Here is a 17,247-nt window from a genome sequence, read left to right as displayed (position 1 = left end):
CATATGATTCATATTCGTAAACAACTTGGAAAGAAAAGAAAAAAAAAATCTAAATGTAACAGTATATTTTGGAAATATGGCCATGAACATACAAAAACGCTAAAACAGATTATTAAACAGGTCAGAAAATGTACACAAACATACACACAACAACAACTACTAAAATATCAGTATAAAAGAAAACTGAGAGACAGAAAAAGCTAAGAGCAGAACAACAGATCTTTCAAATTTATGTGAGTTTGTTAGCAGGAGTGAACTGATGCCAGATCTGCACAGCTAGGAGGAAATGTTTATAAAAAATTATAATATGTGCAATAGTGCTTTTTATACTTATTTTGCAGAATAATCTGACATACTACAAAAAAAAACCTTTGTACAGCGACTGTAAAATTGTACGAGTCAGTGAGTTCCCATATTTTGCCTTCAGTTGAGTTTGAATGGCAATAAATGCTGCCTGACATTCAGTGAGGTCTATAATATCTGTTTGTATTCTCATTCATCTGAACAGCTGCTCATTTGGTGCAGGAGCCCTTGGAAGTATGTCATTTAAAACGTAAAGTTTTTGCTCATGGGCGCCTAGTTCAGCGGCGAGGTTGTTTTGAGCCAATCATCTAAGCCATTAATGTGATTAATTACTCTAGAGCCACAAGAAAATAATGTCATGACTGCTGATTGGCTGATGGCACAATAACATGCACAAGCCCTTTACTAGAGACCATCCTGAGATTTGACATGAAAGGCTGCAGACTAGAAAACCTTTAGGAGCTCTTAAGATATTAAGGCAATAGTACAAGTAGTACGGTATATGACTATACTAAGTATCTATAATTTATATATTTCTTGCAAAAAATAATTTAGTCAAAATACACAGCTACTTATGAAACGAAGAAGGTGCTTTTTGCCCCTATAAAGTGTAATTAGGACAGGCAAAGGGTAAACTGGGACATACGGAATTAACCTCGACTCTTTTCTGACACAAAAGGTAAGTGCAGCTCCATACAAATCGTTATGCTACTGCGCACTCTTTGGTAAAACCATTGCATTGCAAGCAGGACAGTACTTTGTGTTTATAGGTCAATGTAGAGCAATGACAAAAAGAGAACTAGCACACAAGATGATGAAACTGGCAGGTATCATTAGGGTCCTTGATGGAGTCTATGAACTTCAGTTGAACGTCCGAAGATTAACTAATCTAGATGGATTATTTCAAAAGGTTTGGTCTCCCACACATTCTCATCTTGGGATAAGAATCCCATCGGTGACAGAGATTTATCTGAGCCATTTTGGGTTTTTTGATTTAGATAATCTTCTCAGTGCACAACATCTTCAGACATTTTAGGGTTTCTGCTGGATAGCAGGAGTTCTGTTCTGACTCCAGCACTAAAGGATTTCCACAGTCCATCTCTGATTGGGTTTCTGCTCATCGAAGGTGTTGAGAATCACCTGATTTTTATCATACTGTTGGCCACCTGGGTGAGGAATAGATTAAGAAATTCAAATCCTTCTCAAGATTTCAACAGGCAGTAACTTTAAACACTCCTCTCTAGATTTAAATTACACTACCATTTAAAAGTTTGGTTTATAGAATTGAATACTTTCCTTCAGAAAGAATGCATTAGGTGACAGAATAGAGATTTATGTTACAAAAGATTGCAATTTCAAGTAAAAGCTGAACTTTCTATTAATCCAAAATGATTTTCTTGCAATAAATCAGCATATTAGAATGATTTTTGAAGGATCACATGACATTGAAGACCGGAGTAGCGGCAGCTTTGCCATCACAGACATAAATGACATTTTAAAACAAGTAGAAAACTGTTACTTTTAATGGAAATAATATTTTATAATATTGTTTCACTGTATTTTCTGATCAAATAAATGTAGACAGACAAGGTGTAATACATTAAGTGGGTACTAGGTGGCATCAAATGTGGGTTTCCACTGTGATGACTGACATCACAGTGACGCTCAAGTTACACAGAAATTTGAACCAAAACAGCCTCATTCTGAATTCAGACAAACAAAAGGAGCAAAACAGCAATGATCTTTCATCACAGAGATTGTTGTCAAACTCCAAATTAATAATTTAACCTTATCTTACATGTTGTCCCTTATCTCCTGCTTTACATGTGAAAAGAATTTTTCAAATTATTCCCTTTCAAAGTATTTCTGACCATTGAATAGCACTGGGCGATATATATAAAAAAAATTATATCCCGATATTGTAAATTTTTACGATATTCTATATATATCTAGATATGTTTCCATTTTCATTTAAATAATTAAAAAAACTCTAGACTAAGTGATCACTTACTGCTTTTTATTAAATGAACACATGTATATGTAACTCAAGTAGTGCAAAACAAGTACAGAAAGTGCATCCTGTCAACGTTTTTAGTGCATGCAATTCACAATTTACACTGTGCAACTGGAGTAACTAATTAAACTGGGATATGTATTTTTTTTTTTACAAATTTTTAGCTAAGAACACAAGTCTGTCTGTCTACTGTCTCTGATTTAAAAGAAGCTTTGTTGCATAAAACTATGTTCCCACTGGCACTAAAAACCCTCTCAGATGGAGAGCTATTTGTTGAAGCACATAGGTATATAGGTAAGACTTATACAGTCTCTCTGTCTATATTATGAAAACTGGTAAAACAAATGAAAGACATTATAACAGTGAAATTCCTAATAGTAATTTCACACTGCCATAGCCTGAATGTTTCTCTATTCACACAACAGCGATTGAGTTTATACACTGCATTTATACAGCGACAACAATCGCAAACAATACATTCGAGATCTCATGACAGAACACAGACCGGCTCAATGATGCTTTCATTTAAATCACTCAACTCCAGCTTGTTTGTTTTTCAGTCTAGAATGTTTTTATTATTTAAATGGAAATGCAAACATATCGAGATATATATAGAATATCATAAAAATGTGGACAATATCGAGATATACATTTGTTTTATATATCGCCCAGTTGCCAATAAAAATACCACACAGGTATGATGTGACGTCAGAAAGTGTCATCAGTAAGAGTTTATGACCTCGTCAGTGGAGGGTGCTGTTTTATCAATGACAGACACACACGCCAGATGTGCATGTAAATGTTTATCTATCGTTCCACTCCAGCTATTTGGTTTAATTTCATGTCTTTTCTTTTCAGTGTCTTTTCTTTTACACTTTTTCTTAAGTGTATGAAGTACTGACCTTTGACCTCCAGCACAAGGTCGGGCTTGAGATTGTTGCGTATGATTCCGTCTCCTGTGATGCTCCAGAACTGATTGTCTTTGCCTAGTTCAGGTGAGATATTCAACCTGCCACCTGCCATCACCACACCTCCAGACGTCTCCACGCAACAGTCCTCGACCATCTGAAGAGAAAATGCGAGAGAGATCATGGTCACGATAAGCAGACAGCAACTCGTCTTTTGAAAAAGAGCTTCAATTTCCTTCCAACTTAGAAACAGTTTCTGAAGCAGAAATGCTAGCTCATGCATTCATAACCTCTAGACTGGACTATTGTAATGCACTTCTAGGTGGTTGTCCTGCATCTTCTATAAACAAGCTACATATAGTCCAAAATGCAGCAGCTAGAATCCTTACCAGGTCAAGATTATATGATCATGATCAATTTTAAATCTCTAAACTGGCTACTCAAGTCCTTTATCAGTTACAAAATATTACAACTTGCATACAAGGCCCTACATGCTTTAGCTCCTGCGTACCTAACTAGCTTTCTACCACACTACAATCCAGCATGCTCCCTAAGGTCTCAAAACGCTGGACTTTTGGTAGTTCCTAGGATAGCAAAGTCCACTAAAGGAGGCAGAGCTTTTTCACATTTGGCTCCCAAACTCTGGAATAGCCTTCCTGATAACATTTGGGGTTCAGACACACTCTCTCTGTTTAAATCCAGATTAAAGACACATCTCTTTAACCAATCATTCACATAATGATGTCATAATGTCAATATGTCATAACCTCATACTCCGTTATTTCTGATCTAATGCACATTATAATGTTTTGCTTGGTTTGAACAGCAGCTACACTATTTTTGTCTATTTGCTCCTCTGTTTTTGCCACGGGATGGGAATCCTGAGGTTACTTGGAATTACACAAGCTTCAGTCTGGATCCAGCCCATACAAAGATCTGAGATGATTGAACACCTGAGAAGAGATTATGCCAACCCCTTAGAGGACCTCAGTTGACTCCAACCCTGAACCAACATACAAAACTACCAAAGTTTCCTATAAGTTTGATCACAACATATAATCATTGCTGTTCACCATCATTATAGTGTTCACCGTTTGTTTGAACGCGTCATTAACTAACTGCATGTTTTTTACTCAACATAAGGATATCACTTTGACATAGTCATCACTGATAAGCTACTCCTAAATGTAATGTAGAAACTTTCATTTTATGTCAAGCTGCTTTGCAACAAGTTTTATTGTGAATACAAATAAACATGAATTGAATTAAACAGAACCAGAGTCAACATCACAGGTGCACTCGAGTACAGAATTGGATCTGGAAAGATGTCTTGAGTACCTTGCAGTGCAGTAGTCCATTCTCATAGACCCATATCTGCTCTGGACCACCAGTTTCCTCCAGCACTTGCACCCGGAGCAGCTTTAAATCATCCAGTGGTCCAGTCAGAGACATCAAGTAGCCCGTTTCAGCACTACGCAGCCGGAAATAAGCACGTTTCTATTGGGAAAGACACAGAAGATACATTATCATTTTTGAATGTTTAAAACTAGCAATATTATTAATGATAGAAACTACTATTGATAAAGATCTTCTTTCAAAAACACTCTTAACAATGTATTATTATATCATCATGGGTATTAACGGTCTCATTCTGGATTTACTGTCCATATGCTGTGCTGGTTTTGCCCTGCCTTTATATGTGCGTTTCCCAAATAATTAACTCTCACACCTACTGTAAAAGCAAAACTAGCCAAACCCCACTGGATCTGAACACGCCCTGCCTTTATATGTGCGTTTCCCAAATAATTAACTCTCACACCTACTGTAAAAGCAAAACTAGCCAAACCCCACTGGATCTGAACACGCACACAGTAAAACACAAGTCATTTCGCTTAGGACTTTCGCTTGATAACTAGGCATGTGGTGGCATTTAATACCTGTAATAACGGACGCAGAGAGCCAATCTGCTCCCAGCCTTGGAACTTCTGCCAATCACCGATCTCGCTGGGATGGAGCAGGACCTGACGACCATGGAAGTTGCTGTATTCATACAACACCCAGCTGATAATAACAAACACAAATAACACAGAGAAAAATCTATTCAGTAACAATATTCTCACATCCAAATGAACCATAAAGGAGAACAATAACACTAAATTTGGTGTTCTACACCTACACCAAAATCTGAGCTTTGAATGTGCTTCAAAAACCACTCACATTCCTCCATTAACCAACAGAGAGTTGACCCGCCCATCAATGCCAGCCAGAGACAGATTCAAAACGCCATCGGTCAGAACCACTTTACGTCCTCTGAAGCCAGATTTACAGAAGAGTGTGATGGAGGGCATAGAGAACTCCTGAGCGGACAGAGAAACAGTGAACATGTGTTTATTATAAAAATCAAATAATTTAATTATAGAAATCATAGGCTGTGCTTTGAATATGTTGTAATGTTTAGTACCTTTTTGCCGGCAAAACACTGAAGATGTCAGAAATCTCTCTAGAATTATTTCCTGCCAACATTTTCACTTTTATTTTGCCTCACCACAAATTATTTTTGAAAAAAAAATATTTTTGCCACAGTGACAATTATTTTTAGCAACATATTTTGTCAGGAAAAAACAAATAGCTATAATATAACTACGTGACAGACTACATGAACACACCTCAGTTGAAAGACATGCTGAAATGTTTTTCTTCATATATAAATATTTAAATACAATACAAAATATATATTTTTTCTATGTATTTCTTTTTAGATTTTCAGCATTGTCATTCTTGGTTTTACAAAAAATTATCATCCTGTTAAGCAAGATGAATATTATGTTCAATGCAACAATGTCTAGTTGTTTAAGTTAACAAGGCTTAAAAACACACCTACATGATCAATGAAAGTAATATGTAGTGCCAAGACAGCACTCATCCAATAGGGCACGAGAAGAGGGTTCAACCTCAGAGCCCCATTTTCAGTTGGACCAAATTAAATATTCTGAATAGCCTAGGGATCTTTTTCTTCTGACCCCATCGTCTCTTCAGTACTCACATGTCCTACAGTGTGGACAGAGCTGATTTTGCAGTCTGAGTTGAGTAGGCCCAGAGACTCGGGATTGGGGTATTCTCCTTCTTCAAGTACATACATGTTGTCAGTGAACTGTGGGCCATCGAACACCACCCAGCTTCAAGCAGAGACATACCCAATGAAATGCTGATTATTTTGAAACACTCAAATCTTGCTGATCATTCTGAGCAAAGTTTTATGCACATTTAATGTAATTCTGGTTGAAGGCAAAATTTCTCACCTCCCAGCCAAAACCTTGCAGGACATGGGGTAGAAGCCCTCCGGCAGGAATGCCACATTTTCATCTAAAGCCTGCATTGCTCCCTTGTACCCTGGTTCAGCAAACAACTGCACCTGAGAACCAACAAGAGTCAGTGTTTCATTAGTGTATCACATGAATGAAGCTTTAATTAAAGGTGCTTCCTGATATAAAATCACTCTGATAATATGCAGAAGATGGTCACAAAAACTGGAATAACTAGATCTTCACTTCAGTTGAAACTAGCACTCTGTGCCTGCAGAATTCCTGAATGCCTGTCATTCACAAAGCTGTACACATCCTGCCTATCATCTTCATTTCCCTAATCTAAGAGTACTACATAGGACTGTGGTACTCTTAGCTCTTAGCTTTAAATCCATTGCATAGATTTCCCTTTATAATCAGAATCCAGTTGGGACCATATCATTTGGGCAAGTCCATTAAACTCACCTTATATCTGGACAGTCCTTCAGCCTGTTCCTGAGGCAGAAAAAAAGAGATGATAAGATATGGCAATTCAAACACAAGCAAGGTTTTATTGATTAACAAATAAAATTGAAAAAAATATAATTGCAAAAATAGGGCAGATATTGCAGACAAATGATTACCAAAACCACAGGCTGAATTGACAAGATCTTGGAGTTGTGTGCTCCCCAGTCCTCTGGACTCCCGTAAAGACCCTTCTCTAAAATGTACAGCTCACCCAAAAAGTGTGCCTTTTCAAACGCTATCCACCTTTTCAGTCAGACATTAAAGAGTTAGTGCTTTTAACGGACACACATTTATATATATATATATATATTCATATACATTCATATACACATATAGCGCAAACAGTAGAACATAGTGCTACATTAGCAATGTCAAGATCATGGGGTCAATCCCTAGGGGACAGCAAAAACTGACAAAATGTGTGCCTTGAATGCAAAGTCACTTTGAATAAAACCATCTGCTAAATGCATAAATGTAAAGGCAAATTTTAAAATGTAATTTATATCGGTGATAGCAAAGCTGAATTTTTATGCATCCTTGCTGAATAAAAGTACTGACTTCCCTAAAAATATGTATATGTCTTACAGAAACAGCTGGTTAGTTTGGTTCATGACTCTGTATTGAGGACTTCCTTTTAATCCTTATGACTTCTGCACACTTAAATAATGAGTTAAATAATGACAGAATTATCATTTTTGAGTGAACTACTTTTTATTTTATCTCTGTAAGCAGCTGCCCACAAGGGATATAAACATTTCACTGACAGATTTACGGAGTACCAAGGTCAAAGGTTATGAAAGAAAGGAAGAAAAAGAAAGAATGGTGCCTGGAGGAGGAAACAGGGAGTTTACATGCAGACACTTACACGCCAGAGAGGACTTCCACCGACTGTGTCTTTATGCCAAAGCCAGTGGCTTCCATGCTAATGACAGGTTCCAGCAGGTCCACATTCATCCCTCTCTCGCTGAAATCCCGCTCACTGAACATTCTCACATGAGGAGTCATGAATTCCTACAGAAGGACACCAAACCATGAAACAACTTGCAACTTTCTTATTCCAAGAAAACAGCAGTGTACATCAGAAAAACAAAGTTTATTAATGGTTTTCATTTCAGGTCTTCCCAGCATAACTTGCTGTGAGGAGGTTATGCTGTAAATTGTTTATTTAATAATAATCTTGAACTGTTTTATTCAGAAATGATCTCCATGTACATACTGCTAATATAGGACGTATAGACAGGAGCCTGTCTTCTAATCCACCCCAGTCAGTGAAGTCTGCATACTCTCCTTCCTCCAGAAGATACTGGCGACCCTCGAAGTCTGGTGCAGAATATCCCACCCAGCTATATATGAACAGAACAATGACATGAATAACTGCTGGATCCAACTATAGGCAATAAACCATCAAGAAATTGAGGTATTTGTAGATCTACAGTTATTAAGTGACATGTTAAAGGTCTGGATGCCTTTGCAGACTTTGAGACCAAACCAAAAAACCAAAATCCTACCATGTCAGCCATACTGTCAAAATATGTACTCACAGGCCACTCAGGATCTTCAGTGAGCCGACAGAACTCAGCCTCTTTCTCCTGATGCTGTCAGGACTCTCAGTTTCATCTTCTTCATCCTTCTTCTCTTCCTCTACTTCATCAAAGTTGTAAATATCCCGTTCGATCTCTAAGCACTCCCCTTTGAACATTGGTTTTTCAAAGAGTACCGCCTGATTTTAAATAGAGAAAAAAAAACACTTTAAAGCTTCCTGAATATTTAGAATAACTTCCTGTCAACTACATTCACACATATTTTATGAGACACACTAAAACTTCATTAAAATCTAAAATGTGAATCAATACTGAAAGCAACAGAGGTCACCAGAAATTCATTTTCTACACTGCATCAGTTATTATTAAAGTTTGTACATTTCAATTATTAGTAAATAAAAAACTACCATGAAAAAGATGCTTTATTTCATACAGCAAAATACATGACATGTTCAGTGTTTGACTGCATTATGTGTGCGTACACTTGTGGGCAGAATATTCTGAATTCTGGAATTCTGAATTCTTCCCCCAGTGTCGGTGAGCCTCAGAAAAGAGCCGACTCAAGCCCTGTATACTGCGCTCAAAGCCCAGAAGGACATGAGTTCAGGAGGAATGCCAGGAACTTAATTAAGCCAACAAACTAAGCTGACTTCCCTGGTCTATTATAACCATTTGACCGTTTCTTGCAAGTGATATTTAATTGTAATTAAAGCATTATCGGATCATATGCCTCTGCTGTGAGAATCATGAACTGCCAAAGTTCTGGCTGCATTTATCTTTAGTTTCAAAGTCAGACACAATACTGCTGCTCATTCACGGCTCAGAAATAAAAAGAACAAACAGTGGCACGGGCTGAGCAGGCATAGATCAAGGACAAACCCCGCCTCTGGGCAAGCTCAATCTGGTCCAGAGTACCTGCACCAACAGGTACTTTTTAATTCCAGGCTGTACAGAATGTCTTTCACCAAATAAATGTGTAAAATTAGGTAGTCTTAAATTGTTGTGTTTTTCTCAGTGAGCTCATTTACATCTATTGTGATTTAACATGTAAAGCTCACCTTAATTTCATTGGGATTTTCCACCTTAATTACACCCTGTAAAAAGCAAAAGGAACAGTTTTATATAAACCTCTGTTCATACATTTTGTTAAAAGATGGAATGAGATGAAATGAGTGTGTGAAAGTGAGTGGTATGAAATTACCATTTTCAAGGGCCGCAGTGATCCTACAAAGGGAGTGGGAAAGCCCCAGTCCTGAGGGCAGGGATATACTCCTTCCTCCAAAACAGCTAAAAGACCCTGGAAACCTGGGTCACTAAAGACCAGCCAACTACAAACACACAACTACAGTAAGAATCGATCTAAAAAGGATTTTAGAACCTGGTAAAAGATAACTTTCATTTTGTAATTTATTGCTTCATGAAGTTTTGGCAAAGAACAAACATGCCAATGCAGAAAACAAATATTTTGAAAATGTCATCTCCATCCAACATGCAACAACAAGAAAACAACATTCCAACTGAAACGCAGTCTCTTTGCCTCTCAGAACCTCTTAACACAAACTCAAAACTTTCCACTTGATCATGCATTGAGGACAAACATGAGGCTTGTGTCTAAGTTCTGAGATATCTAAGTTTTGCTCCCATGCACTACTGATAATAAGTTTGGGATCAGTAAGATTTTTTTGTCCAAAAGTGACAGTAAAGACATTTATAACATTTCAATTTCAAGTAAAAAAAAAAAAAAAAAGTTTTTCAAAAGTTTTCAACATTGATAATAATAAGAAAAGTTTCTTAAATTTTCATAAAATTATTTCTCGAGGATCATATATATATAATAGTGTATATTTATTTATTTCATCACTGGGGTAAAACATCATCTTAAAGGTACAAACATTTATGTAAGATCAGAAGTTCACTTACACTCCACTGTGAACCTTAATGGACCCAGTATTCTGAGGAATACCAAATGAACAGGTCTCTATGGTGTCATCGCAGAATGAAGACATTCGTCCCATCCCATTCAGCTCTGTGAACAGGTCAATTTTCGGTGTGGTGTAGTCCTGAGAGTAAAATACTAGAGCAAGTTATCAAAGATCAAAGCATGCATGCTAGTGTTTTTTTTTTTTGTTTAATTTGACTGATTGATCAGAGGACTGAGGTCAAGCACTGAAGTATATGACTCACGATTTTTGACTCACCCTTACTGCAAGCCTAATGGAGCCAATAACCATGGGTGTGGTTGGGAGCAGCTGGTCGTTTGGCTGTATTTCCCCACTGGGCTCTGTCTCTGCCCACTCATTTGCTATCTCTGATGGCCCCTCCTCCAGTGCAATGGACCGGCCCTGGAAACCTGGCTTTTCATACAGCAGCCAGCTAACAGGACAAACATTAACATTAGCAACCTTGCATTTTAAAATATCACAGGATTCGTCACATTCTAAGTAGAAGGAAGTGATTGTCCTTACCATCCTCTAACGACCCTTATGGAGATGAGTGGACAGAGGTTTAGGGAGGTGGCATCTTCTATGTCTCTGAACACCTCATATGTCTCTCCTCCAAAATTAGGTTGTTGGTATATCACAATCTGCAAGCAATGATATTGAAACATTCTCCATAAATGTGTTCAACTGTTTTTCCTTTCTTATTTGAAGCATTGTAAAAGTTCATAATGAACTGGAAAATAACAATAAACTAGCTGCACTAAAATGTATACAAAATAAATGTATGGTAAATTATTATTATGTTCAACTCTGTACAGATCAGTATCCTCGGTTTTGCAATACCTTTCCAGGGCGTCTGTGGAAGCCTCTTACACCAGATGTCTAGAAATCAAAAAACTTTAGTTAATACTCAAACACTATTTTCATTATAAAATTTTTGACATGAACATCGATCATTTTCAAAACTACTTTGTGAGACTGACTGGATATTTGGTTTAAATACAACACAGCTCAATATGGTACTGAGATCAGTGGTACCTATAAAAACAAACTGAAGCCTAGAGGGCTTAACATTCCTCTTGTGTCTTAAAGACAAGACTGACAAAATTTCCACTGATAATGATTGAACCTGGCAAGTACAGACAACCTAAGCAGTTTCAAAAGTGAAGCAAGACTTCCCTACATCTCTGTGAAAAAAAAAAACTATAAATAAAGGCTTTTGTACACATAAGCACTAGTGTATGAAGCACATGCTTTACTAACATAATACAATTACTGTATAAATAATGTTTGTGTAAAATGTGTAAAAAGTATTATGAAATGTAGTTACAGTATTGGTGTCAAAAATTTAGCCAAAAACATACTTAAAGTGAAAGGTGTAACTGAAGTACTCAAAAGTAAAAAAAAATATCTTTAAAGACTGTACTTTGGTGGCTCATGAGATTTCCCTCGACAAGAATGACTACATTTGATTAACCAAATGACTAGAGTAGTGTAGAATTACATTTAATATTGAAAAGGATTTTTTAAATAAAAGTTTACAATTCACTGGAATGTGATCTGATCTAATCTAAGTAAGAGAGAAACATTTTAATTAGATGATAGATTTCTGTCACAGAAATACGTTTTCTGTACTTTGAAGGTCTATTTTTTTTCTTGAAAACTGGTAATTTAGTAAAACTACAAGTATTCAGTTTCAATAGTATGTAAAGCAAGAGAATTTTGGGGCTTAATTCTTACTCAGAAGATTTTTGAAAACAATGGACATTTGGTATTAACATCTTCCTTACCTCTGTGTATGTTGGTGAGAGAGTGCTGGGTGTGGGCAGTGGAATCTGCTGAGTGCTGTTGGATGGGGATGTTACCGATATGCCTTGCAGTCCCATGCTTGAATTAAATTTGTTGGAAGTGAGATTCAAATCCAATGAAGGAACAGAGCCAGTGTCAGGCCTTTGCTGGCTCATGGTGTTAGCTTCTTTGCCTTTATTCATTATTTTTTCCAAAAAGTCAGGCAGCTTGACTTCTGAGAAAGTTGGAAGAGGTGGAGGTGTGTATGGGCTCTTTACTGAATCAACAGGTCCTGCCTTTACATTGCCACAATCTGGCAAATCAGCAAGCCCCTCTTTTACAGTGGTGATAGCATGGGTCAGCGATATGTCCCTCCGATCTCCTAAGGTTGGCACCACCCCTGTTGGGTCAGTTCTGGCTCTGTTTGGGTAGTTCACAAGGTTTGAGATTATTGACATTTTTTCCAACCTTGAGGGCATTTTTCCTGAACCTTCAGTGTTCTGATTTTCTCCATCAGTTTTCTCCTCAGTGACTGTGACCTTTTTGTCTTTGTCTTGTTCCCGTCTAGACAAGAGACCTTTATAAAGAAGGCTTTCCTCAGAACGTTTGGACTGTGGGTGGGTTTTTGCCTGTTCATTTTTCTTCTTGATCATCATGGCTGGAGAGGGATCTTTAGGTCCTACAGTTTTTTTTGTCCCAAACTGGAACTGTTCTGGGTCAAATATCTTCTCAAAGTGATCTTCTTTAATGGCAGGCATGGCAAAAGGAGGTGACGGCATCTTGTTCTGCCCATGTTTTCTTGGTGGTAAAGAGAAAGGGGAACAGTTCTCCTTGATGTTACGTATGAAATCATCAAAGTCACTAGAAGTGTCAAGCTGTTTGTCATCACTTGCAGAACAATCCAAACGTCTCTCTGTTTTCTTCTTCTCAAAACTTTGGTCCACGTCTAACCAACTAGATGGTGCCTTGCTATTTTGTGAGAGGCCTTTGGGCTCCAAAGGAAGATTCTGAGAAGTAAACTGGTGAATATTTTGGTCAGTTGGTGGTTTCAGCTTTTGTAAGTTAGTAGCTGGTATTTTATCATTAGGCTTCATAAGATTCTTGACTTTCAGTTTGGATTCTGTATTTTTAACTTGGACTTCACTCTTTCTGTCCACTTTGGAAGTCAATTTATCTGTTATTTTAACTGAGGTTAGTTGTTGATCTGAAGTCTGATCATCTTTTCGAATGGGTTTAGAAGCAGCCTCTGGAGCCGTGATCACTGCTAATGGTGTCTCATCAACTTGCTTTAGTTTATTTGATTCATTCTGTTTGACACACTCTGGGATTGTTTTACACAAGTCTCCAGACTCAACCGGTTGCGTCTCTAATACTTTGCATTTCCCACTTCCTTCTTCACTTGCAACCTTTTCATCTAGTTGTGGAATTGTTTTTGGATGTTTTAAATCTGAATGAACATTATCTTCCACACTTTGCTCTTTAGTCTCAGACATTTGGGTTGTCTTAGACGAGTTCTCTGAAATGACCTGAATAATTTGTTCCCTATAAGACTTCTCTGTACCTTTAACACTCAGATCAGCTTTCTTCTCAAATCCAGCACTGGACTTCTCTTTGACAACATCTGGCTGCTCATTAGATGCAAGCTGCACATGTGACTCTGTTGAAACTGGTATATCAGACTCTGGTTGTTGTTTTTCTGAGTGTGAATCATTCTTTTGTGAAAGCAACACATCCAGTTTTCCTTTGGTTTCAGAAGCCCCAGATTTTTCACTCTTTATTTCAAAAGTGGCTTTTGATGGTTTGGATGTATTGGCTATTTTGGAAATGTCATCGGCCTTAGAAAGGGCACATGTCTCTTTCTCGAATTCAAGATTCTTATCTGGGTCAACATCTGACTGCTTATCTGGCGTAATCTGGACATGTGACTCTGATGAATCTGGTATATTTGATTCAGTCAGTGGTATTGTGGACTGCAAATTTTTGTTTTCTGAGAGCGACACATCCAGTTTGACTGTGTTTTCAACAGCACCAGATTTTTCACCCTTTTTTTCAGAAGTGGGTTTTGGTTGTTTACCAATACCTTGAGTGCTAAGATCACTGGTTGTGTTATGGTCTGTCACATGTATTGAGGAAATTTCATTTTCCTTGGAAAGGTCACATTTCTCTTTCTTGAACTCAGTAAGTGGCTTTTCTGTGACTGATTGCTTATTTGGTATATCCTGGACATGTAGGTTTGATAAATCTGGAAGATCTGACTCTGTCTGCTTTTCTGAGTGTGAATCGGTCTTCTCTGAAGACAAATACAGTGTTACTTTGGTTTTAGAAGATACAGAATTCTCAACATTTGTTTCAGAAAAGGCATTTGATTGTTTAGCCGTCTTAGATGTTGTGGAAATTTCATCCGTCTTAGAAATATCTGGCAGTTTATCTGATGCAACTTGCACATGTGGGTCTGTAGAAATTGATAGATTTGATTCTGTCTTTCGATTGGATGGTAAATCATTGTTTTCTGAAAGTGACACAACTGGTGTGACTTTGGTCTCAGCAACATCACAGTTTTCACTTTCAGAAATGGCTGATTGTGTAAAAATATGTTCTACTTTGTCAGATTTCAAAGCAGCTGTGGTTGTGACAGACAAACTTGTCATTTTCTTGCCTTTGTCCATTTTTGAATCTGAAGCTGCTGTTAGCTCCGCCTTCCTAAAATCTTTCTTGGGTTTGAGTTTTGTGGGACTTTTGAGACATGGATTTGCTGACTGTAAATCATCCACCTCCTTAATATGGCTTTCCAATTTGAGCTCTGGTGATACCCTGGCTACAGCATTCCCAGTGGCTTGATCACATTTGGAAGATTTGCCATCAGCAACAGGGCCGTTAACCAGTGATGACTCATTTCTCTCTGGCTTGGTAAGTGGCAGTGAGACTGGTTCATGTGACTCACTCTCTCCGTGGGCAACTTCTCCATCTGAGGACTGTTTTTGAGGGCTCAGTGGTGTCATTTGAGGCAGCTTCCTTCCTGTTGGTGACACATCAGTCGTGAATTTTTTTGGACTCTTTGGCTCACTCAGCTGGGTTTCATTCGCTGGCTTCTCCTTTTCAATGTTCTGCTCTTTTCGGTCCGTGCCAAGTGCTGAGGAAGAAGGTTTTTCCTCGGTTATGTTGCCAATGTCACCTGATTTGACTTTACTCTTTGTATAAGAAAAACTACTCTTTGATGTTGGACTTCTCTCAGTTGCAACTGTCGGTTGTGTTTTTGACTTTTGGATATCTTTAAATGCTTTGAATTCAGTGTTATGTTTTGTTGAACTAGAGTTCTCCACTGAAGTTGCGGAAGATGGGGATTTATCAGCAGAAAGGGAATGTTTTAGACTTCTTTCTCTTTTAGGCTTTGAAAGATTGACCTGTTCCTTATTGGGCTGAGAAGTTTTTTTCATTTGGGAGGCATCATAAACATCCCTCTCTTCCACTCTTTTAGTCGGTGACATTTTCCGCTCTGGGCTTATTGATGCTGCTTCATTCTGACGTTTGGTGGACATCTGTCTTTCAGCTTCTGTAGAAACACTATACACTGTAACAACCTCCAGCACTTTCTTTGGTTTTGTTTGAATCTCTGGTACGTTTTTCTTGGGAATTCCAGTCTTGATGTCAATTGGTTTGTTAAGTGTAACGGATCGGTCCTTTTCTGTCTGAGATTTAATCTCCTTTTGATCTGTCTGCTTCTGTGAAATCCTCCGTACTGGAGGCACGTCCACCTTTGATGCCTCAGATAGGCTTTTAATGCGAGACATTACTTTTGTTTTAGGAGCAAGTTGTGGTGAAGGGGTCTTTGCTTTAATTGCCCCATTTGGTCCACTGGTGGCTCTTTCCATACCTTTGGATGGCACAGATGAGTTTTGATCACTGGTCATCCTAGTATTCAATGGTACTTTATTAATAGGCATTTCTGGTAAATAAAATTCCTTCCCAAGGTCTGTAGCGTCTCTGTTTTCCGTTGAAAGTTCAAAGGAGCAGTCTACATCTTCATCAAGAGGTTGCTCTTGGACAAAAACAGCAAAATCTTCTACTGACTCATTCGTCTGTCGTTTAGACTGCTTGACATTCACACTTTTGGGGTTAGGTAATCTGTGGAAAGACATAAAAGCATGATGAACGAGATAATCAAATCATATTACATTGAGGCAGCACTTTTTTAACATTATGTAACACTCATTTATTTCCACAAAAATTTATTAAATATATTATTTATAATATAAAAATATTAAATATTAAAAATCAGCAATGTTTTCAACATTATTGATATGTTTACTGAACACCAAATTAGACTATTAGAATGATTTCTGAAGGATCATATGACACTGAAGCCTGGATGGCAACGTGCACTCGGCGGTTAGCGAATCACAAACTTATTTTGAAAAGACATTAGTATAAATAGAAATAAAAAAATCCCACCTACATGTGAAAATATTAATATTATTTTTATTATATTTATTATATTATTATTATATTTAATATATATAATCTGCAGTAAACATATACATACAAGGAACACATTCTTAAAATATATTTGATTTAGTTAACAGATAAACAAGGGGGGGAAGGGGCGACACGTAACATAGCCTATATATGCTGAGTTTCAGTCCATTATTGTGACAGGCTTACTTTTGTGCACAGAAAGAAACTCAAATGGCAAAAAGTGACATCCTATTTGTTTTCTTTATTTTTGTTTTGTTTTCATCAAGTGTACACAAATACAAAAGCAGACCTTTATACAGTGATGCATTATTAATCAGACATTAAGTGTTTAAAGTTGATTCAGCTGGCGTAAGGAAACAGTTGAAGTGATCACGCCGGCACACACACACACACACACACACACACACACACAAACAACACATCAGTTCCAGCATTGCTAACTTGACAACCCAGTTGATACTTTATCAAAAT

The 17,247-nt window shown here is 37.5% G+C and overlaps 1 protein-coding gene across 1 annotated transcript; it reads right to left on the bottom strand.

Moving 5' to 3' along the window:
* Positions 1–59: 59 nt before the first annotated feature.
* Positions 60–15,747, bottom strand: LOC132111552 (beta/gamma crystallin domain-containing protein 1-like). The gene is made up of 19 exons (XM_059518951.1): positions 12,306–15,747; positions 11,359–11,397; positions 11,041–11,159; positions 10,774–10,948; positions 10,496–10,635; positions 9,777–9,903; positions 9,634–9,669; positions 8,576–8,754; positions 8,251–8,377; positions 7,900–8,045; positions 7,151–7,277; positions 6,993–7,022; positions 6,525–6,637; positions 6,269–6,401; positions 5,443–5,582; positions 5,163–5,286; positions 4,564–4,722; positions 3,220–3,382; positions 60–1,469 (listed from the first exon to the last, which is right to left on the bottom strand). The coding sequence occupies exons 1-19, from the start codon at positions 15,735–15,737 to the stop codon at positions 1,381–1,383; spliced, it is 5,598 nt and encodes a 1,865-aa protein (XP_059374934.1). The 5' UTR covers positions 15,738–15,747; the 3' UTR covers positions 60–1,380.
* Between the last annotated feature and the right edge of the window lie 1,500 nt (positions 15,748–17,247).

Source organism: Carassius carassius, chromosome 31 (genome assembly GCF_963082965.1).
Source record: "Carassius carassius chromosome 31, fCarCar2.1, whole genome shotgun sequence".
NCBI classification, from domain to species: Eukaryota; Metazoa; Chordata; class Actinopteri; order Cypriniformes; family Cyprinidae; genus Carassius; species Carassius carassius.
Note: the sequence above shows the minus strand (reverse complement) of the source record. Positions and strands in the feature narration are given on the sequence as shown.

Bases quoted from the DNA above. Each gene is read 5' to 3' on its own strand.
- LOC132111552 (XM_059518951.1), bottom strand. From the start codon at position 15,737: ATGAAAAAAACTTCTCAGCCCAATAAGGAACAGGTCAATCTTTCAAAG. The intron at 8,755-9,633 runs GTGAGCTTTACA...ATTTAAAATCAG, and splicing joins AAAATCCCAATGAAATTAAG to GCGGTACTCTTTGAAAAACC. The intron at 1,470-3,219 runs GTCAGTACTTCA...TTCCTCACCCAG, and splicing joins CCTTGTGCTGGAGGTCAAAG to GTGGCCAACAGTATGATAAA.